This window comes from Ursus arctos, unplaced genomic scaffold (genome assembly GCF_023065955.2).
Source record: "Ursus arctos isolate Adak ecotype North America unplaced genomic scaffold, UrsArc2.0 scaffold_14, whole genome shotgun sequence".
NCBI classification, from domain to species: Eukaryota; Metazoa; Chordata; class Mammalia; order Carnivora; family Ursidae; genus Ursus; species Ursus arctos.
In genome coordinates, this window is record NW_026622808.1 from 30,683,154 (window position 1) to 30,705,757 (window position 22,604).

Genomic DNA, 22,604 nt, shown 5'->3' on the forward strand with positions numbered 1-22,604 from the left:
TCACTCCAGAGTCTTGTTCAGTTTTTTTAAGATTTTATCTACTTATTTGGCAGAGAGAACAGGAACACAAGCAGGGGGAGAAGGAGAAGCAGGCTTCCCACTGATCAGGGAGCCCGATGCGGGGCTCGATCCCAGGACCCTGGGATCACAACCTGAGCTGAAGGCAGCCGCTTAACGGCTGAGCCACCCAGGTGCCCCCCTCTCGCTCTAGAGTTTAAAAAGCAGCATGAACACATTCCTAAGTTAAACAGGAGATAACTTCTCCTCAGTGTCCCCACACCCCAGACCAGGAGAGATACAGAACACACAAGTGACACTCCAAACATTTATTCAGTTGCCATCTGAAATCTCCACACTCCTTAATGCCTCCACACAACTTGGACTGAGCCTGGGCGGGGCCACTAGGGACCGAGGAAGGGGACCCCATCATGGGGCTGCCCCAGGAGGGCCTGTGTGGCACAGGCTGGCCACGCACGGCTGGATCCACGCTGGCTGCAGGGACAAGTCTCCCAGCCCCAGACACCCCGGCAGATGTGGAAAGCCCAGGCTTCACACCTCGGCAGGGACCTGGTGATGCCTCCTCCCTCTCTCTGCACCATCAGCAAGCTGACCACTTTGTCAGAGTCTCAGGTGACAGCCTGAGGTCCAATGCTGTCTCCCTGCTCCTGGCGTGACGTCTCCAGCAGGGGCTCTCCGAGATGGCAAGGAAGCCCTGGGCTTCAGCTGGCCAGTCGGCTGGCTCTCAGGCTGGGATGCTTGACCTCCCTCCTTCCAGGCAGGCAGGGCACAGCCAAGGTGTGCGTGTGGCCGACGCAGGTACTGGGGCATCGGGCTGGGACACTTCTGGGGCTCCAGCCTTGCTGCTGCTCTTACTGTGTGGCTCTCTACAGGGTCACTGGGTGCCAACCAGAACTGGGGGAGAGGGCATTTGAGTAGGAGTGGGAGGTCGGAGGAGAGGCCCAGGCGAGACTCGGCAACAGGAGGGGGGTGGGCCGGGGTGATCACGGGGCCACCAGGACGCCCAGGGGCAGCAGCAGGCACAGAAGTGGGATGAGGAACCCCGCTGGATACAAAGAGGCAGCCCGGTTAATCACATCGAGTATCCACTCAGCATAGGTAGCAATATCCGTATAAACTCCAGGCACATTTCCACGACCACAGCCAAGGCCCCAGCTCACGATTCCCACCTGGACCCACGCGTCCTTAAATTTACAGACCAGAGGGCCCCCAGAGTCTCCCTGGAGAAAGAGAAAGAAACAAACGCAGGAATGGCAGGCCGCCCACATCAGAGCAGGCTGACTACAGCGTAAGGCCCTGGGCGGCCAGGCACGTGGGGACCCTCCCCAGGGACCTACAGGCCCACCTTTCTGTGCATACAAGAATTGAGAATCGAAAAGTCAATGGGAAGGGGCACCTGGCTGGCTCAACCCTGATCTCGGGGTTGTAAGTTTGAGCCCCACACTCAGTATAGAGATTACTTAAAAATAAAATCTTTAAAAAAAGAAAGAAAGAAAGTTAATGGGAAAACTCTAATATCCTTGGGAGAATATTATGACCAGTCATTTCCCAAACCATAGTGGCTGTTAACCATTTTGAATATCACCTCTGCATGAGAGCCCCCTAAATCCATTCACCTAGCTTAAAGTTAAAGTTTCTCTCGAACTCCTAACCCATATAGCCAGCTCCCGCCATATTTGACGCCCCACTCCCAGACATGCCATATACACCCCATCTGAGGCAGAACCCTGCGTGTCCTCTCCCAGACCCGCTCTGGTGCCCCCGCCCCCCACCAACCAGCTCAGACAGAAACACAGAGCCCTCCCAACCTCTCCTTCGCACCCCCCCCAGCAGTCAGTCACCAAGAACTCATGATTCAACCTCAGACACATCTCCTCCCCCCCTCCCCGCCCCAGCTCCTGCTTGGGACCCAGCATCATCGGCTAGATGATGGGAACAAACACCTAGCCTGCAGTCCTGCCCGGATGGCGTCGAGAAACTTGGCCCAGCGCTCCAGGCCACACGGATTCCGACCCCAGCCCTCTTCTCTGGTCACCTCATTGCTCCCGACTTGGAAGACAGGCCCTACACATGACAAGTTCCCTCAGACCTCGGAGCTGCTGTCCATGCTGCTCCCTCCCCTACAACGCTTTTCCACAAAATCCAAATACTCATCTTCTGAGGCCCAGCTCAAACGCCCCCTCCTCCAGAAGGCACTCGGAGCAAGAGGAAGATGGTGGGCCCGGGAGTCCGGCAGCCACGCACAGGGTCCCTGAGCTCGCACCTTTCGAGCTCACCCCAGCTGTGTGATAGGTCTGATGTCTACGTGGCAGGGTTGTGACGGGGGTGAACGGAGCTCCTGTGGCTCACACGGGAAGTGCCACAGAGGAGGAACTCCATAAAGGAACTTAGAGTGCTAGCACGACCCGCCCCCAACTTCCCCACGCCTTGGCGGGGCCCCCAGGCAGCAAGGGCGGCTCCCTTTAGAAGGAGCCGGCCAGGCCAGCTCAGGGGAGCCATGAGGGGTTCTCCCCATGAGTCTCCTTAACTAAGGAGCGAACGGAGGAGATGGCAGTTCCCCCAGGCCCTGGCGCTTGGGAACGAGGAAGCGTGGGGGGGACATCCTCCACGTGGAGGTGGAAAAGGGTCCATGAAGTTACCTGACAAGAATCCTTTCCAGCTTCCTTATAGCCACAGAGCATCCCTTCCAGTACTATGTTCCTCTTTGTTGTCATGGCTTTCTGAATCAACTCATTACACTTCTCGTGGTGGATGATGTCTTGGTCGACCTCATGGAGAACAGCTGTGATGAGGCTGCCGCCTACAAGGGAAGAAGCTCAGGGGGTGGCTGTGCACAGGGGGACAGCATGCCCCTCAGCACCTAGAATCCCCTTTGGAAAAGGCAGGGCAGTGGGTATCGTCCCCGTTTGACACTGGAGGAAACGGAGGCCCAAAACAGACATGGGGAGAAAAGGAGGTAAGAACTAAAATCAAGAGAGCATAAAGCCGAACCAGTCCCGACAGGTAGGGGGCAAGGCCTCTTAGCCGGAGAAATGCTAATCAAGCCTCTGTCACTCTGAGTACCCATAGTCCTAGTGACAGGGATCCTGTGCGTCAGTAACATGTCTTTACTTTTGAGCATGTTCACAGATTCTCGAATGGGTAATGCCCCAAAGTTACCAATCCAGCCTCTTCCCTGAGCTAGGAGGCCCTCCAGCCTCCTCAGCAGAGACCTTCGCGCTCTGCCTCCACCCGAAAGGACAGGAAGCTCCCTGACAAGCAAGGCCAGTACTTGCTCTGACTGGCAAACAACCCCTCACCCGCTGAGCAGAAATCCACCCTGGAGAGAACTCCAAAGCCTCTGGCTCCATCCCCCGGAAAGCTAAAAAATACCCCCAAACCAGCCAGGCGCAGTCCCTCACACATCTGCAGAAAGAGACTTCACCCAGCTATTTCTTCTCCTGAGAGCGGCTCCAGTTCCCAGGCCCCCTGCCTTTCCTAAACGGCTACCACGAAATATTTGTGCTGCAATAAAAGACCTCAACCAATTTCTAGGCTCAAGCCAGTCAGGAGCCATTACCCTGGCGGCTGCTAAATTTGAGGCCCCCTTCCCCCTCTGCCAGGCAGTCTGCCAGGCTTGTCCCTCTCTTTAGCCTTTTGCCTCCTTCAGGGTTGGGCTGCCTCCCTCTTCCTGAGTATGCTACCTGCCTCGCAGTCTCACCATATTCTTCTTTTCTGCCCCATCCGGTCACCCAGCACGTGGTCCCAGCTTCCACTCGGAAAGTCTTCTGAGGGATGCATATCGGCTGGATGGTCATGGTGAAGTTTACAGGGTAGAGGAGCTGGAGAAGGGCAAGGTCCTTTTGAATGACTCCAACTACTGAGAGCTGAGGGTGGACGATGATGTTCCGGACAGGGACCACCACACTGGTGATCTCCTTATGGACACTCCGATCTCCCATCTTGACACTGTAGCGAAATCGGCTGTGGGAGAGAGCGCATGCGCCTCATAGTGACCTTGGGAAGCATCCCTTGTGCCTTTTCCGCACATTGCAGATGCTTCCCAGCCGGGCGCCAACCTCCCCCACCGCTCTTTCTACCGCCCTATCACCAAACAGCCCTCCTTAACGACTCTCAACATTGGTTTGCTCATCCAAACAATTGGTTTTTTCCCCCAGATTAGTATTCCTAGTAACGAGAGGACCAGTGCAGAATCCGTCCTGTTTTCAGTGTGTGTGCGTGCTTTGGCTGGGTTGGGTTGGGTTGGGTTGAGCTGGGTTTGGGTTTTGTCAAGTTGCCAGGGCATCAGAACCTAATGGGTATTTGAGGAGAGCGGGGCTGGCTTCAGAACTCTGTCTCCACTTGTCACTCCTCACCTTAAAATACAGTGGCCGGCAGTCAGCACCCACTGCTGTGTGATGAGGGAGCCTCCGCACACGTGTTTCTCGTTGATCCGCACGCTCACCTGCCAAGGCCACTTCCCTTCTTCGGCCTCCTTTCCTCCCAAGATTTTCGCAATTACTTGGCCACACCCTGGGGTGAGAACAGCGTGGGAGGAAGAACCTCAAAGAAACAGAGCCCGGGCTTCCCAGGAGAGCACCAGGTGCCCCTCGGACAGCAAGGGGGTAAGGCCACGGCCTCTTAGACTCCAGGGCCGTGCTGCCGAGTCCCCAGGCCCTGGACCTGCAGACCTCCAAGGCCGCATGGCGTCCGGCTCAGACTCCACAGTGGGGCTGCATTCCTCAGACCCTCGGGGCTCCCCCAGACTCCCCCCGAGCACTGGCTCCCACTCGCAGGCCTCAGCCCCCCTCGAGGCTCCCAACGCCAGGCGTCACCTGGGATTAGTTCCACCAACTGGGAGAGTATGTCAGGCTCTTGGGGCCCGGGGGTCGCGGATGGTCCCTCAGCCCTCCCCACGCTCACGCCTGGGCCCTCGCGGTCGCCTCCCGAGGACGACGCGGAGGTGGGCGCCGGGGAGGGTGGAGGCAGCAAGGACCCACCCTGCGCCCCACCCCGCCAGGGCTGGAGGAGCAGGACCCAGAGCAGGAGGCCCAAGGAGCCGCCGCCCCGGGACGCCATGGGCCCGCCCGCGCTCCCACGGCGCCTCTTGCGGTGGCAGGTGGACGGGTCCGCGCAGGCGCGCGAGCGGCGGAAATAGCGGCCCCTCGCGTCAGGGGCCTGAGTGCGAAACCCCGCGCCGTCGGGTTCACCCGGGGGCCTCGCTCGGCTCCGAGTCCCGCTGAACCCCGCCCAGCCCGGAGGGGTCAGGGTGCCTCAGAGGAAACTGCCCTTGATAGGGACCTCCCAGTTTCAGGGAAACCGCCCGATGGCCCTGCCCCTTCTGGGGTGGCCCCTGAGCTGCAGCTGTTGAGGCTCGGCGGCGGGGCATTACCCGAGGAGACTTGATTCTCCATACTGGTTCCTTGGCTCAGGGCTTCACCCACCAGACCGAGATTTGGGGGTGGGGCCTCTACAGATGAAGTAGCTTAGACAAAGGAGGAGGCTGCTGTTCTATTTCAGTAATAGTGGCGCCTTAAAAAGTTAGCCACCACCAAAGATACCCGCAAGTCTGTTCTTCTTAGCACTTGGTCCCTGGCATCCATCCCGACGCCATGTGCTTTGTCTTGTGGCCTAAAGGCTTCTGCTAGGCCTCTGCCTCTCTGGGCTTCAGCAGCCCTATTGAAGTCGGGGAGAAAACAACAGTCACACCTTCTGAACTGCAGTACTTCCCACTTTACCCTGGCCAAAATGGGACAGCCAGTCACGGTGTTTTGGGGGATGTGGATGCTCCCCTCGCAGTGTATGTTTCAACGTCCTGGTGAAGGGGTTATTCTCTAAGGCCTTCTTGGAGGTCAGAGAAGTGAAGGAGTAGTTCATACATCATGAAACCATTCCAGTATTCTCCACTCTCTAACTCTTTGCATTCCTTTCTCTATATAAAGCCAAGGAATTTCTGGCATATCAGTCTCCTTGAGTGTGGTCCACCACTGAGTTCAGGCTTAGAACAACCAGCATGTAGAGTCTGCAACATGTGGAATCATGCCCACCTGTCTGAACCAGGAAACTGAGTTCAGAATTTCTGGTAAGTGTGTTCCTGCTAAATGTGGCCCCAGACCTCCCCAATCAAGCAAGAGTCCTTAGAATCCAATCCTATCATATACCTCTGGTTTGTTCCAATGTAGATGAGCAAACTCTTGCAGTTCTTTTTGTAAGGAAGGCTTCTCCTCCTGGGTTATACTTTGTACCTGTCCAAAGGTACAGCATGCTGGGATCTTACTCCAGTTACTAGGTCTAGAGGCAGTGAAGCCTGGCAGGGGTGATACAAGTAAAGAATTGGCATGTGCTTATAATATAATGTCCTCAGATGAAGTCAGTACAGTGTCTCTAAAGTAAAGAGGACCAGCCTTATCAAATGGGAGGAGGCAATATTTCTATTGGCAAGAGAGGTTCAATGTGGCCGAGGATGAGGGTGTCCTAAATCTATCCACATGTGCCCCCGTTTAAATTTTCAGGGTCTCTTTCCCGACTAATGCCCTAACTTTTCTTTAAGAGTTCTGATGAAGCTGTTACTTCAATTTATGTTGAAACTCAGCAACCCAAAAGATCGATACTACATCTTATTTTCAACTGCATCAACTCTGTAGTTATACAGTACATGAAATTGTTTTAGGGAAATCAGAGAAGCCTTTAATCCAAGAAGTTAAAATTCAAGATTGCCATTTTCTGTCTTTAAAATCATCAGTGCAGTAAGAAATAAGCCCTTTTCACAATCCTTGTATTCTTCGTTTCCACAATAACATCTATTGTGGCAGCCTGTTCTCTTTTAATGAACTGTCAAATGCAAAGTGTGGGCCAGTGTAAGACTTTAGAACTTCTAGGAGCTGCAGACACAAGGTGAGCTTGCACCCACTCATAGAGCCTTGTCTACAAACTCCCATCAGTTGTCCATGAGAAAGATTAGCGGCAGGGCAAGAGAACAGAGAAAGCCTTGCTTACAGTATAGGCATTGAGGAGGGAAGCAGGAGCTGCTGTGGAAAAGGCATGATGTCTGGCCTGAATCCTTCAGCTCTTTCCCCCATCCCACCAGCCAGCTAAAAGAAGACCGCTGCAAAGCAGCAGCAGCCACTGCCACCAGCACCACTGTCACCTTATGCAACTGGGTGAAGGGCACAAACCTGTCATTTTCAGGGTACAAGTTAAAGCGTACTATATCTGGGTAAAGAGAACATAAAATAACGTCTACCCCTAAAGATAGAGCCACATCATTAGAGATCTCCTATGCTGGGGGAGAATCAAGATCACTGAGAAGGCCTCATCTCTGAGAGCCAAGAATATAGTACCTGCCTAACAGTGAGGCTGAGCCAGGAAAACAAAGAATGCCCCGCGTCCTCCCTCCACTACCAGGCTAGCAAGTGTCCAGGAACAGTAACGGCAGTTTGCTGCTGGGGGGAAGGGGATAAAAGCATGGAAAGACATCCTCTTTGACACATAAGCACACAGAAGACTGACAGATGAATGCAGAACAGACACTGAGAAAAAAATCCAACAAGTCAGCCACCACTCCAAGCAAAAAATATAACGTACGAATGTGAAGCCTGGTACATATGGAGGGTAACCTCACAACAAAAAAACTTGGCATGATTGTCTCAATACTCTCTACTAAAGAGAAGACATGCCTACTTCTGAACATAGTGTTTGTTCACTATGATTCACATGGATTTTATTTATTTATTTTAGAGAGAGAGAGAGTACAAGCTGGTGGAAGAGCAGGGGGAGAGGGAGAGACAGAATCCCAAGCAGACTCTGCATTGAGCATGGAGCCCGACATGGGGCTTGATCCCAGGACCCTGAGATCATGACCTGAACTGAAATCAAGAGTCAGACGCCTCATTGACAGAGCCACCCCAGTGCCCCATGAACATACTGTTTACCAAAGTCTCTATTCACCTACCCAGAATGACTAGCTTTCAACCAAAAATGATGAAACACACAATGAAATTAACAACATGCTATCAAGAGACAAACCAATCAGCAGAACTAGATTCAGATAGGATGTGGGGTTTAGAACCATCACGCAGGGAATTTTATTTATTTATTTTCAAAGATTTCATTTATTTATTTGAGAGAGAGAGAGAGAAAGTACCAGCCAGGGGAGGGGCAGAGAAGCAGACTCCCCGCTGAGCAGGGAGCCCAGTGTGGGACTTGATCCCAGGACCCTGGGATCATGACCTGAGCAGAAGGCAGACACTTAACCGACTGAGCCACCCAGGCGCCCAGAGCCATCACACAGGGAATTTTAAATACTAAGATGAACATTCCCTAGCTGCCATCTGGCCTCCCTGCACATGTGCACCCAATCTCAATCTCAGCTGGTCCATCTGAGACACCCTGAATGCCAACCCTACCGCCCCCCCATTTCTGTTCCAAAAAGATAAAAGAAACTATCCATGAACCAGGAGAAACTCACCAAACTACAAGCACAAGTGCGCATGGGTGGGAAAGGAACTACTCAGCGAAGGAAGCAGGTGGTTCATAGAACAGCTCCAGCAGATGATATAAAAAAAAAAAAAAAAAAACAAACAAACTTCAGTTCTCCTTCAAGAAGTTAGGGGTAAACAATACCTCTGGTATTGAAGAAGTGAATATGTTGCAAACCAAGGAACAGTGATCTGTTTTAACAACCCCGGAAGTGCAGGCGTCTCTGGCAACAAATACTCTCACCAGTTCAGGCCGCGCCGAGACAAAGCAGCCCACAGAAATGCTATCCAGGACCTTAAACCAACTTGGCACAGACGGCGTGACTCGTTGGAGACTGGCGGAAGGTCCGCCCACACAACCTGTGGCTGGAGAAGCACCACGTGCTACTGGGGAAGATGACGATGATGAAGTTCCAGATCTTCTGGGGACTTTTGGTGAAGTTTTCAAGAATGAAGCAAACTGCATTGAGTCAACTTCTAAAGAAGCAAACACTTGGGGGCGCCTGGGTGGCTCAGTCATTAAGCGTCTGCCTTTGGCTCAGGGCGTGATCCCAGAGTCCTGGGATCGAGCCCCACATCAGGCTCCTCCACTATGAGCCTGCTTCTTCCTCTCCCACTCCCCCTGCCTGTGTTCCCTCTCTCGCTGGCTGTCTCTCTCTCTGTCAAATAAATAAATAAACATCTTAAAAAGAAAAAAAAAAAGAAGCAAAAACTTGAAGAAGTGACTGGGAGCTGCTGTTTTATAATGATGACTGCTTTTTAAAATTTTGTTCATGGACCTGATAAAAATTGAGGTCTCTAATATGCTTAAGCCCAAGCCTGTTGGACATTGCAGCTCTTTTTGGTTTTTGCTTAGACACAATTCATTCTTTGCAGCTAATTAAGCTGAACAGGCCTGGGAATAAAGTTGGGAGCAAGGTTAATAAAGTTCTTAACCTAGTATAAATACATACATACATACATACATACATACTACAATGAACATATTTGAAGGCTCTAGTTCAGAGGTCAATTAATGTTTTCTAAAAAGGGTCAGATAGCAAATAGTTTAGGATTTTGAGGTACAAGGGAGGATATTATGTAAGCTTCCGTAAAAAGGAAAATTTTCCACCAAAATATAATAATAATAGTAATTAGATGTAACATTGTGTAATACAAATCTAATGAGAAGAATTTTGGGGAGAATAACATTTTATTCAATTGGGCTCAAAATTAGCGTTCTCCATCATCAAAATCAATTGTGAATTTTCTGTAAGGGGGATCTGTAATGGCATTTTATGCATTTAATCTTTTAAAATGTCTTTTCATGCAGATAAGTGCTGCCCAATGCTGATCTTCATCTGTGAACATACAGCTTTGAGCATATCCTTCACTTGGAAAGCATTTATTGAGCTATTTTCGGTTTTGCTCTGGATATTTGCCTTTGTTATGTCATTACCTTCCAAATTAGTCATTTTACTGAAGTTTTAGGTAGAAGCTCCCCCACTGCCCAGGTAAATGGGTTTTGAAACATGTACATTGTGAACCATGTAAATTTCCTTTGCAGCACTTACACAGAAGTCCGAAATCGGCTTCTGGAATTGTAGCAGAAAGCTCAGGAAATGCATTCACTGCAAATGTGTGTGGGAATGCATATCTTGCTTGTTTTAACTTTTGACAGCATGAGAACTGTATAAAGCAGCTTGACATAACTTCTGATTTAAAAAACATTAGCTATCATCAAAGGGACTTTACCATAAGATAGACAGCAAGAGAAAACGAATACAGGATGAGAAAGAAGAATAGAGAGGATGCCGTTATAAGGTCCTTGCACTATCTAAAAAGCAGATACTATTGTCTGAAAGAAGAGGGCAATTAGTTAAAGATATAAAATCAAGGGAAACCAGGAAAAAAGTTAAATAACTATCAATAAGACAATAGCAAAGATACAATAGAATCATAAAAAAAATACTCCATTAATTTAAAAGAAAGCAGGAATAGAGAAAAAGAGATAGCACAAATAGAAAGCAATTGGCATGATGGTCGACTTCAATCCAACAATATCAATACTTCCATTAAAGGTAAATGTTCTAGTAAATGAATTAATGCTTCTATTGCATGAATTAAAACAGATTGTCAGACTGGAATTTTTTTTAATCACAATTCAACTATATACCCACTTTAAATATAAAAACATAGATAGGTTAGAGGGAAAGGGATAGAGGATGATATATGATGCAAGCACTAATCAAAAGAAGGGGTGGTTACATTACCATCAGGCAAAGCCAACCTCAGAACAAAGGATATTATCAGGGATAAACAGACATTAATTACAGAATGAGAAACAAAAGTCTAAACGTGTATGCACCTGCATACACCTAACAACAGAGCTTCACCCAACAGAGCAGGGAGGAAAAGAGAGTCTAACCAAAATTAGAATTTGGAATTTCGATATGTTTTTCTTAATAATTGATAGGACAAGTATACAGAGAACTAGTACGTATATATAAGATCTGCAAAACACTCGCCATTAATTAGACCTAATGGACATTTATAGAATGCTCTATCCTAGCAACAGCAGAATACATTTCTTTTCCCCCAGTGGACGTGGAACATACACCAAGATAGAGTGTATTATGAGCCCTTAAACAAATGGTAATAAATTTAAAGAACTGAGACTATACAAAATACATCCTTAGATCATAACAGAAATTAGAAACCAATAACAGAAAAATACCTTGAGGGGCACTTGGGTGGCTCAGTCGGTTAAGTCCGACTCTTGATCTCAGCCCAGGTTTTGATCTCAGGGCTGTGGGTTCAAGCCCTGCACTGGAGCCCAGCATGGAGCCTAGTTAAAAAAAGAAAAGAAAGGAGAAAAGAAGAAAAGTATCTTGAAAATTACCAAATTTTTCAAAAAATTTTTAAAACTTTGATTTTGGGGACGCCTGGGTGGCTCAGTCAGTTAACCATCTGCCTTCGGCTCAGGTCATGATCCTGGGGTCCTGGGATCGAGCCCCACGTCTGGCTCCCGCTCAGCAAGGAGTCTGCTTCTCCTTCTCCCTCTGCCCCTACCCCCTGCTTGTGATCTCTCTGTCTCTCTGTCTCAAATAAATAAATAAAATCTTAAAAAAACAAAAAACAAAAAACTTTGATTTTGGACTTCCAGAATGGCTTCGTGAGAAACTTGGTTGATTCTCTCCCTAGAGAGAAAGCTACTTAACTGGTGAAAATCATTTTAAAAAACACAACTGGCAATCGTCTCTGGCAATTGCCCTATGGGCATACCAAACAGAAATATTTATACGAGAAAATTGACAAAACTTGGTAAGAACAGCAAGAGTCTGTGGCATTTGAGCCATGACCAGCTCTCCTCCCCCCTGCCTTAGCTCCCTATTCTGGAACTCTACTCTGGACAAGTGGCCAAGACGATGGGATCTCCTTCTCGCCCAGCCAAGCTTTCCCCTCAGAAGAAACAGGTAGCTGGTGTCTCTCCTCCCAAGTCCATCTGCAGAAGCCCTGTTCCAACAGACGTGCCCAAGAGGACTGGAGCTCCCTTCCCTCACTTAGCTCCTCCTCACGGGCTGAGAATCCTGGGGCTCCAGTTGCCCCGCCCCAGCTCGCTGTTAGAGCCGAGTTTCCACCTTGGGAAGGGCAAGTGAGAAGACCAATGGATTGCACCCCTCTCCCTGGTACCCACTCAGAGCAGAGCAGTTTCACTCCAGGAAAAGCAGGCTGCCATCCCCGTCCTCAGCTCTGTGCAGCAGGGCAAACATTCTGCCCAGGAGGAGAGGCAGGCCGAAAGGAGGGGTGCGTTCTCAGCTCTGCCTGAAATAACTGAATTTACTTGGAACAGACGGTAGAGAAATTCATGCCGAACGGAGCTGTTTAAAAACAGAGATCTTCCTGATGAGCAATTGAGAGAGGGTTTGATAGTTTCACAGTATGAGCAGCAAAAAAGTAAAACAGCAGACTAGCTCGAAGTGTAACAGAGAAAATGAGCGCGAGAGAGAGCCAAAAACACTGTGCACATACCTTTGTGCACAAGACTGCATTCTTGGGAGTGAATGGATAAGGAGTTCCAAGCTACTAGTGTCTGGCCGGACATGCAGGGGAAAAGTAAATTCCCTAAGCTGTGAGAGCCGTCTCCAAGATACACACACATATCCAACGGCAAACAGGGAAAATAAAACGGACCAAAGGAGCTTACACACAACCATTTACCATTGAGTGGCTTTTGCTGATCCAGGGAAATGGGGGGGGGGGGGGTGGAATCTGAGCAGGGATATGAGGCTGCAAAATGAAAGGGAAGTAGACTTCACAGAATTATCATACCCAAGTCACTAAACAAATAAACAAATGACCAAATAAACACCACCACCACGAGTCTGGGGTGGGACAGAGGGACACGGAACCAGTGTCCAGATTTGCTATGACATATTACGTGCTGTCTGCCTTTCAATGACAACATTGCAAGACATGCAAAGAAACAAGAAATACATAGAAAAGGAGAGGGATAATAAAAAAAACTCTCCTTAAGGTGACCGTTTAGTGTTTCAACTGAAGCAAGAAAGCATTTAACAAAATGTAACACCTTTCCATGATAAAAACATTCAGGAAGCTGGGAATAGAGAGAAACTTCCTCAATATGATAAAGGCCATAGATGAAAAACCCAGAGTGAACCTCATACTCAATGATGAAAGACTAAAAGCTTTTCCCTAAGATCAGGAATAAGACAAGGATGGCCACTTTCACCACTATTCAACATAGTCCTGAAAGTCCTAGCCACAGCAATTAGGTAAGAAAAAGAAATAAAGGCTCCCAAATTAACAAGAAGTAAAATTATCTCTGTTCACAGATGACATGATCCTACATATAGCAAACCATAAAGATTTCACACAAAAGGAAAAACCTGTTAGCAATAATAACCAAATTCAGAAAAGTTGCAGGCTACACAATCAACATGCAAACATCTATTGCATTATCTGGTGCGTACACTAACAGCGAACAATCAAAAAGGAAATGAAAAAAAAATCCCATTTACGACAGCATCAAAAACAATAAAATACTTAGGAATAAATGAATTTAAGCAAGGAGGTGAAAGGAAACTATGGATGTACATGGAAAACTATAAAAATAATGCTTAAGGAAATTAAAGACTAAACAGAAAGACATCCTATATTCATGGATTGGAGGACTTAATGCAGTCTTGTTAAAATGATAATATTATCCAAAGCGATCTGCAGATTCAATGCAATCCCTATCAAAATCTCAATGCCTTTTTTTGCAGAAATAGAAAAACCCATTCTAAAATTCATATGGAATCTCATGAACCCCAAATGTCCAAAACAATCTTGAAACAGAGAACAAAGTTGAAAGACACATTTTCTGGTCCTGAGAATGGCACAGCACAGAGGAGTGAAATACAGGTCCTGGCTGTACCCACTGAAGCCACCTGACCTCTAGACTCCTGAGGAACAGCCATCCGCCAGTCTCCTGTATCCTCAGAGCCGCTTGACATCAGTGTTCTGTTCCTTACTACAGAGCATCTTCTGATCTATAGGCATTCATTTGACTTCCCCTTTTGGAGTCTGTGTATGACCCTCTCGGTCCCCACATCCACCTCCAGGCCCAGTCTGGGGACAAAGCCCTATGCCCCTACCCCAGGGAGGCCATCAGAGGTACATGATGGAGATACCTCTCATCAGGGCTCTTTTGAAAATTTAAATTCTCATTTTATATGCGGGAAGGGTAGGAAAGAAGGGGGAGGAAGAAACAGCAGGAGAGGGAGGAAACTAGAAGGGAAAAGTAGGGAAGGGAGGGGCGAGAAGGGAAGGTAAGAGGGAAAGGAAGGAGGTGAGGAGAGCATAGGGAGGCAAGGAGAAGGGACATGGAGAGAGGAAAAGAAAGGAAGAAACTCAGTTTCTTCCTATATAGGTAGGAAGATAGAAAAGGCATCATTTGCGGAAGACAGAATTGCCTTCTAAAACAAATCCAGGGGCGCCTGGGTGGCTCAGTCGTTAAGCGTCTGCCTTCGGCTCAGGGCGTGATCCCAGAGTCCTGGGATCGAGCCCCACATCAGGCTCCTCTGCTAGGAGCCTGCTTCTTCCTCTCCCACTCCCCCTGCTTGTGTTCCCTCTCTCGCTGGCTGTCTCTCTCTCTGTCAAATAAATAAATAAAATCTTTAAAAAAAACAACAACAATTCCAAATGAACCGACTGAAAAATTAATAAAACTATAAGAAAATAGACTAAGAGGGCTGGGGGAAAAGGTCAATATACAAAATCAGTAACTTTCTATCCTGCAGCAATAACAAATTAGAAAATATAACAGAAAGCAAGATATTCCATTAACGATAGCGACACACATTTTTAAAAATACCTAGGAATCAGTATTTCGCCATAGGCCCAGGCTCCTCTGACCCTTTCTCATCCCTCCTCCTCCTCACTCGTGGGGCTCCAGCCACACTGGCCTCCTTGACGTGCCTCACTGGCTGTTCCTTCTGCCCCCAGACATCCAGACAGTTCATTTCCTCCCCTCCTGGGTCTATACCAGAGTCGGCAAACGTTTTCTATAAAGGGCCAAATACTAAATATCTTAGGCATTGTGGGCCAAGAGACAAAATCGAGAATATGACACACATACTGACATAGAAACAGAGAAAACAAGCTTCTGCAAAATATTTATAGATGAAATTCAAAATATAGTAACAACCGAGGACTGTTTTTTGTTTTTCTTTTTTGGTAACACAGGTTTACGGAGGAGAAGAATGGAATTCTTTTAGGGGGGATACTATCCGAGTTAAGTGTTTCCAATCATGGAACTGATTGCAAACGGTCTTCTGTAAGCACCGTACTCAGCTAAGGGGCGGTGAGCCAGATGCGGCCTGTACTCAAATGTCACCTCGTGGGTGAGGCTCTCCCAGGACACCCTCTCAAATTTGCACCCACCCACCCAGTCTTCCCTCTGAGCCTCTGATTTTCTCCACTACACTCTATATTTTACTCACGTAGACAGTTACTGTCCTCCCCTTCCCTATGTAAACTTGATGAGGGCAGTCTGTCTCGCCCCTGCTGTGTTCCCAGCACCTGGCACGCGTCTGGCACATGGTAGGCACTCGATGACCATCTGCGAAATGAATGAACGAACAGAATCGTAGCGAAGGGAGAATGTGTTGATACCTCTAAGTGCTTAGAGCAGTGCCCAGCACATGCCGTGCTCAATGAGTATTAGTCACCGTTATTTTAGGAGAGGCCCAAGCGTCTGGAAAGCGCAGGCCCCAGAGTGGACAAAATCTTCCAGCCACTAGACACCCCCACCTCCTGCCTACCTGCCTGATGAATCTCCTCTCTCTCTCTCTCTCTCCCTGCTCCCTCGGTGGCCCCTGGTCTCTGTCCCTCTGCCCGACTGTGGGTCCCCCTCTGGCTCTCTCCATCTTTGTCCCTCATTTACAGATGAGATTTCAGGAGCCGCTCCCAGGGCTCCTTCCCTGCACAGGGCTTCCCGGGGCAGCCACTGCACTGGCCGCTGAGATGCCTTAGCTCCACTCTCCTCCACTCTGTCCCCCACCCACCCCACCCCTTCAGGGCCTAATGATCCTGCCCCCCCCACCATGTCTCCACCTGACCAAATGCACCTCAGCTCAGGCGCCTCTCCTCTGGAAAGCCTTCCCTGACACCCTCCCCGGCCCCTATGCTGACCCTTCACTGAGCACTGTCATTCTGCTAGAACACCTGAGTCCCTGTGTACCCCAGGCTGACAATTCCCCAGGCCCTACCTCTGCCTCCCCCACCCTGCTCTGAACTCTGACACCGCCTCCCAGCTCCCGAGAGCCCCCTCCCCCGCCCTGTGAAAATTACTTGTTGCTGGGGTCCAGGGCTCTCTGTCGCTGGTCCCCTCTCTAATCCCACAACAGCACCATCCTACACTGGAGGAAAGGCCTGGTGAGAGGTTGTGCCCTTTGCCAGGTCACGCAAGGAGGCAGAGGGAGAGCGGGACCCTGGGCAGGGGTTTTGGCAGTACTGGCCCAGGGTACGCGACAGCAGACAGAAAGACGGACAGAGTTTTGGGGAGCCGCAGCTGAGCTGGGACTCGAAACCGCTCGGAGCCCCTCCTTCTCCGCCCGACTTCTCCGCAAGACCAGGCGTCAGGGGCTCACCCGGGAGCCGGCTCCCGCCCCCTGGCCCGGCGCCAGCCGTCATCCCCGTGAGGTCAGCCACCGGCCCGCGATTTCGGGGAAATACCAGCTCCTTATTAAAACCAGGCGGTGGTCAGGCCCCTGCTGCTTTCCCAGTAGAAACTAGGGTGTTTGTTCCGAGAGGAACAAGAGTGGGCAGGGCCTGGCCGGGGCCGCGGGCGGGAGGCTTGAGCCGCAGCACCTACCTGGCCGAGGGTCCGGGCGCCCTGGGGAACCCGGGAGGGTGAGGGCGCACCCCGAGGTTTGGGCAAGGGCAGTCGAGAGGGGGGGCGGGGGGCACACGGCACAGGAAAGCGGGGCGACCAGGGAGGAGGGGGCGTGGGCCAGTGACCCGGAAAGCACGCGGGGGCAGGCGGCACAGCCCCCGCTCCGGCCGCCCCCACCGGCTCCGAACGCGGGCTGCGGGCCGGGCCTTGGGGAACGGGGGCTCGGGGCCCGAGGCCCTCCCCTTCCGGCGGGCGGCGCGCCCCCAGCCCCCCGGCCCCCAGCCGCGCGCCGCGTCCTGCAGGGGGCGCCCGAGGGCCGCGCGGCCGGCCGCGCCGCGGGCATCTGGAGCGAGTTAGGCTGGGAGGCCGGGGGGCGGCGGCGTGAGCTCATCCCGGCCCGCCCGCTGCGGTCCCGGCGCTGGAAGGGAACAGAACAGAAGCGCCGCGGGCCGGCTCGCGGCAGCGCGGCGGGAGCGTGACTCCTCCCGGAATGTGTGTGTGAGCGCAGAGGCGGCGGTGTGTGTATCGCTGGCGCGTCGCCGAGGGAGGGCCGGGCCCCGGGAGCCGGCCGCCAGCGTGTGTCGCTGTGTGTCACCGTGTGTCGTGGCTGGTGAGGCTGTGTGTGTTCCCGTGGGGGAAGCGCTGCGTGTGTCAAGTTACACACGTCCCAGCACATACTCCTTCCACCAAGTGCACAGGAGGGAGAGGGCCGGCTCCGCAGCCCAAATCTGGGACTCCTGGCTCCCCGCCCCTGAGCCCGTGCGTGTCCCTGTGCGTGTGTGCAGAAATTCCGAGCCCGCCCACCGTGTCCCCGCGTGCCAGGTCAGTGTCCGGGGCCCAGGTCCCCTCTGCCCATACGCAAACATAGTCTTCCTGGTCATTTTCCCGGGCACTCTCCTCTTTCCGGAGGGAAGGAGAGCCCTCTTCCCTCCAGGGTCATGGCTAACAGTGACTCACAGCGACCACATGCGGAGACACACACCCAGCATTCCTATGAGAAACACCTTCCTGTTAGCAGGACTCCAACAGGCAGATTGCAAGGTGGTGGCAAGGCTTGGAGAGGCCACTTGGTGAGAGAGGCCCATCCCTGCCCGGGGTGGGGAGCAGGAGGGGCTGGAGGTCGCTGAACCCCATATCTTAGGTGCTCCGGCCCCCTGCAATGGGCCCTGAGGATCCTGTACAGGACTCCAGGGCCAGGAGCCAGGAGGGGACGTGGCATCGTAGCCATCACCAGACACAGAGGGGGGAGCTGGGGCTAGAGGAGGCGCCTGGGAGCACCCAGGGCTCCCCTGACCCATCAGGCTGGTCCTTGCCTTGGGCCCTCACCTAAGGGATCAGCTGTCCCAGCTTTGGATAGCTGTAGTCCCAGCTGTGCCAGAGACCTCGGGGAGGTGGCCCTGGCCACCAGCACCCGCCAGCCTTGCTGGTCAGGTTTGCAGCCCTGTCATGCCCTCATCCTCCTCTCCTCACCCCCCAGCTGGACAGTGGCTCTGAGACAAGGACCCTGCCTTACAGGACGGGGCACATGAGCCCTTCACCCTTCCTCACCAGCTATTGCTCCTGGGGCCCAAAGCACACGTTTGCAGAGGGCTGGCCCAGAGCTCTAGGCCTCTGAGCTGCCTCCACATCCCCACCGGTGAGAGAGAAAGGACACCCGGCCCTGGTAGGCCTCCATAGGACGTGGCTTTGCCTCTAAAGGGACATGTGTCTATGGCAGCCATGGGGGCAAGGGGGTCCTCAGCTCCCAAGGCACTGGGACAAGCTGGGTGAGAGGTATTTTTTTAACTGGAATGACTCTGGTTTGTATAACCAGAGCTTCCAAATTACTTAGCAAAACATGTTTGCTTTTTAATTAACATGTGCTTGCAAAACAATGGTTTTAATTAAAGTGGGTGGGGGAGAGAAGGGACGTGAGGGAGAATATTTCAAGGAGCTCCAAGTCCCGGGCCAGACTTCTTAAAAATGAAGTGGGAGCTTTGCCCCAACCCAGCAGAAGCTGGGAGGTCAGGCAGGCTCCTTGGGGAGCCCCAGGAACAACCCTACCTGCCTTCACCGTTCTCCAGCTCCCTTGCTGAGAATTCACCTTTTTGCTGATGGTCTCATGACTCACCCCCAGTATTCCCTGGGCTCCCTGGGAAGGGGTGGTCTTTTAGAAAGCAGTTTTGCAGCTAGATGAATAGGGATCCACCAGATAGGAGACAGGGGACAGCATGAGTGAAGACGTGAGACTGCGGGCCTTGTTGGGGGGACATTAAGTTCACTGGGGAAGGAGAGAGTGAAGGTGAGGGAAGGTGACCCGTGAAAAAGCCAGATTCCCCCAGACTGGTGGACCGGAAGGGTAGAGCTGGACCGGGAGACACTGACGTCCAAGCCCCAGGGAGATAGGTAGGGGGAGCTGAGCTGGGGCCAGGGATGTAGGGGTGGAAGGGAGGGTAAGGCTACGTTGGACAAAGGGATTGGCAGAGGAAGGGGAGGGCCTGTGGGGACTAGAAGCAGGAGGTGGCCTGGATTGAGGACCTGGGGCTTCTGGTCAGAGGCTGCTGGGCCCCCCTGCAGGTTTGGTCAGTCCAGCAGGGGGCAGCGTTGGCCCCATCATCCTGGACTTAGTGCACCCACCCAATCCCAGACAGGAAAAGCTTTGGCAAGAGTGAGGACAAGATGATCCCTCCAGGTCAGCCGCACTTTCTCCCATTTCTGTCTTTTAGAGCCAGCACTGGGGTGCATCCCAGGGTCAGAGGTCAACACCTCCGCCCAACACACATGTGGACAAAGGGAGATTGACAAGAAGTTTTGGGGGAGTGAGGGCACCCCCAGGGTTCAGGTCAGGTGGCCCTGAACCCCCAGATCCTGGTGGCCCTACCCAGGACCCTGTTTCTCATTAGGGCCCTTCTAGACTCCCCCCAGCCCACACCCCCACATGAAACGTGCCTCCCTGTACTTAATTCATTACGCCAGGCAGGGTGGGAGGCCCAGCGGGGCGGGGGTTATTTTTTTCCCCTGAGCTCAGACATTCCTCGCTTTATTATTCTCCACATTTCAAAGCAGCTGTCGCCTCCCCCTACCGCCCCCAGCCCGAAGCTCAGAGTCCAGAAGGGGCCTCTCCAGGGCTCAGAACACCAGAAGTTTCCACACCTCCAGCCCAACACAGGAGAGAAACTGAGGCTCAGAACTAGAGCCCCAGGGCAACCTGCAGGGACCTCCCCCAACAGCCTGCACCTGAACTTACCTACCCCCAAGCTTGGATCCTCCTATTTGCCCCCCACAGCGCTGCCACCCTTTGTAACATTGTGTTCCCTGACTCTATTCACCCTACCTTCCACACTAGTGACCTCAGAGGCCCCCTCTCCAATGCAGAGCCAGCCCTGGCGTCCCCCGGCCTGGAGCAGGTGCTAGGACAGTTCTCGGGGGCCCTGCTCTGCTCAGGGCTTTAACAAACTGAGCTCTGGAAGGGTCAGCAGCCTGACGGAGGGCAAGGCCCATCCTGAATCTAAGGGATCGACCCAGAGGATGGCAGGGCTGGGGTCAGCCTAGAGAGTCACCTAGAAGCTAGGCTGGGGAGCAACAGTTCTAAGGACCCAGTTTTGGAGAACTAGGGAGGCCCTGGACACATTTTTGCCCCACATCAGAGAGCTGCCCACCTGGCCGAGCTGCCTCAGTAGGAGGTGAGCTCCCTATTGCTGGGGGTGTTCAAGCAAACAGCAGCTCATCAGACTTGCCCTGGAAAAGAGGATGGCCCAGGTATCTGAGGCCCCTTCCCGTCCAACGTGGAGGTCAGAATCTGGGGCTGGCAGGGAAGGAACCCACTCCAGATTAACAGAATTAAAGGTCCCTCCTCGCTCACTCAGGGATGGCAAGGTGGGTCTGGAAGCACAGGGGAAAGCCCCAGGACAGGAGACCTAGGAGCTGGACCGAAGCCCAAGCAGGACCCGGCGTGGACATTTTCTTTGTGGGCTCACTACAGTGTCCTGGCCCCCGGGAAAGAACTGGGAGCACAGCAGATATGCCATCAACATGTACTGATGGGTATATGGGCTCTGACCCAGGCCCCCCTCCCAGAGCCTGCAGGGGTCAGGGCCTCTACCTGGGGGAGGGACTCTGACAGCCGGGGAAGCAGAGACAGGAGCCCAGGTGGGGCCGGCAACCAGGGGGTGCCGAGAACTGAGTTTGCAGGCCACTCTTGGTATATTTTGCCCCTGCTGACCCCACGGCCAGGCATGTCCACCCTGCATGTGGGGCTGGACGGCTGGATCCTCAGGTGCCCAGGAGGGTAGGAGTCACTCTGATGTGGCCCTGGAGAGTTCTCGGTGTCCACACAAGCCTGGGGGCCCAGGGCCTGCCCGTACGTCCAGCTCTACTCTTCAGACCTACCCCAGGGGCCCCCTTACTACAAGGAAGTCACCATCTGGGGGACAGACTGCACAGAGCTCGAGCTCCTGAGACAGGGAGCAGCCACCAGTTGGCCCAGAGCTGGTGGATGCAGGTATGTCTCCGTCTTGGGGGCTCCCAGCCCTGGGCCCCTTCACTCCCCTGCAGGCCATGCAGGAACACGTGAAGCTCTTGGGACGTGCCCAGCTTCCCCCTTTATCTGTCCCTCAGCCACGAGCACTGTTTCTCTTCCCGGGGCTAGAAACCATTGAGTATTTGTGCCTCCTGCCTTGGCAGCCCTCACCCGGCCCAGTGCTAGAGCTGGACGCAGGCAGCCACTGCCACTGGCTTCCCGCCTCCCACTGCAGGTGGGAACAGTATAGACGCCCAGAGGCTCGGGGACACTCGGAATCACGGGATCCCAGATACCGCCATGAAGGAAGCAGAGGTATGGTCCCATCCGCCTGCTTCCAACCCCAGCCCCGACCTCATCAGTGCCCCCTGTCTCAGGGGTTCCCGCTGAGTCTCGGCTCCCCGCTCCACCCCACCTGGCAGGGCCAGGCCTGTCAGTCATCATGGGCATCTGATAATTACACTATGCATGAATGAATGAATGAATGAATGTGTCAGTTCAAATGAGCCCGGGGCCTGGAAAGGATGGACCCCATTCAAGGGTCTCTATGCAGGGGTTTGGGGAGATGCTGATTGCAACAAACTATGAGATTTTCTCAACGCTTAAAAATTGACTTGTAAGGTCTGATTTTGCCAACTAAAGACATGAAAACAAGAGCCACCAGCTACCATCACCATTGTTTTGTAAACAAAAGGGTATTCTCAAGACAAAAGAAGTCATAGGGATCTTGGAAGAAGGACAGGCCTTGAAGATGCATAAATTGAGCTTCATGGCAAGGCCATGGGCCACCAACATGGGCCTTACTTCCTTTTCTATCATGAAAACTTTCTTGGATATTGTCACAGACTGGGCCCTGGGGCTTGGAGATACCCATATGCTTCTAACCCCTACCAGTGCCAGAACCCCTTTTGCAGCCTTCCTGACTGGAATTGGTTTCCTTCTGTTTGCACACCCCTCAGGACAAGGTGCTCACTACCTCTCCCTGTTAGCTCCAGAGCTGGGGATGTCATTCCAGAGCACTTTTAAGTGGCTTCCAAGCCTACTGTGGAAGGGAGGGAAGGGACCACAAGGGAAGGGAGATGGAAGAGGTACTGGGGGGAGGGAAGACAGTGGCCTCCAGATCCAGGGCATGAGAATGGTGGGGGGCAAGGGGAGCTCATATTCAGCTGGATCAGAGTATAAATAATCAGAAAGTTGGTCAAGACCTGAGACTTCCCAAGGAGCAGCATCTCCCCATCTCTGGAGTTCCAGA

At 52.2% G+C, this 22,604-nt stretch overlaps 1 protein-coding gene and 1 pseudogene across 1 annotated transcript; one reads left to right on the top strand and one right to left on the bottom strand.

Annotated features, from left to right (window-relative positions):
- Positions 1–313: 313 nt before the first annotated feature.
- Positions 314–17,042, bottom strand: LOC113256799 (serine protease 42). The gene is made up of 9 exons (XM_057312122.1): positions 16,834–17,042; positions 15,461–15,579; positions 8,465–11,301; positions 6,159–6,304; positions 5,390–5,673; positions 4,374–4,530; positions 3,719–3,981; positions 2,658–2,818; positions 314–1,238 (listed from the first exon to the last, which is right to left on the bottom strand). Exons 5-9 carry the CDS (start codon positions 5,409–5,411, stop codon positions 1,002–1,004), a joined length of 840 nt encoding a protein of 279 aa, XP_057168105.1. The 5' UTR covers positions 5,412–5,673; positions 6,159–6,304; positions 8,465–11,301; positions 15,461–15,579; positions 16,834–17,042; the 3' UTR covers positions 314–1,001.
- Positions 8,445–17,333, top strand: LOC113256608 (transcription factor BTF3-like; annotated as a pseudogene).
- The last annotated feature ends 5,271 nt before the right edge of the window (positions 17,334–22,604 follow it).

What these genes read in the sequence shown, in the direction of transcription:
- LOC113256799 (XM_057312122.1), bottom strand. Translation starts at nt 5,411, where the DNA reads ATGGAGAATCAAGTCTCCTCGG. An exon ending in GGAGAATCAAGTCTCCTCGG is followed by an intron (nt 4,531 to 5,389) that starts GTAATGCCCCGC and finishes TTCTCACCCCAG; the next exon opens with GGTGTGGCCAAGTAATTGCG. An exon ending in GCCGGCCACTGTATTTTAAG is followed by an intron (nt 3,982 to 4,373) that starts GTGAGGAGTGAC and finishes TCTCTCCCACAG; the next exon opens with CCGATTTCGCTACAGTGTCA.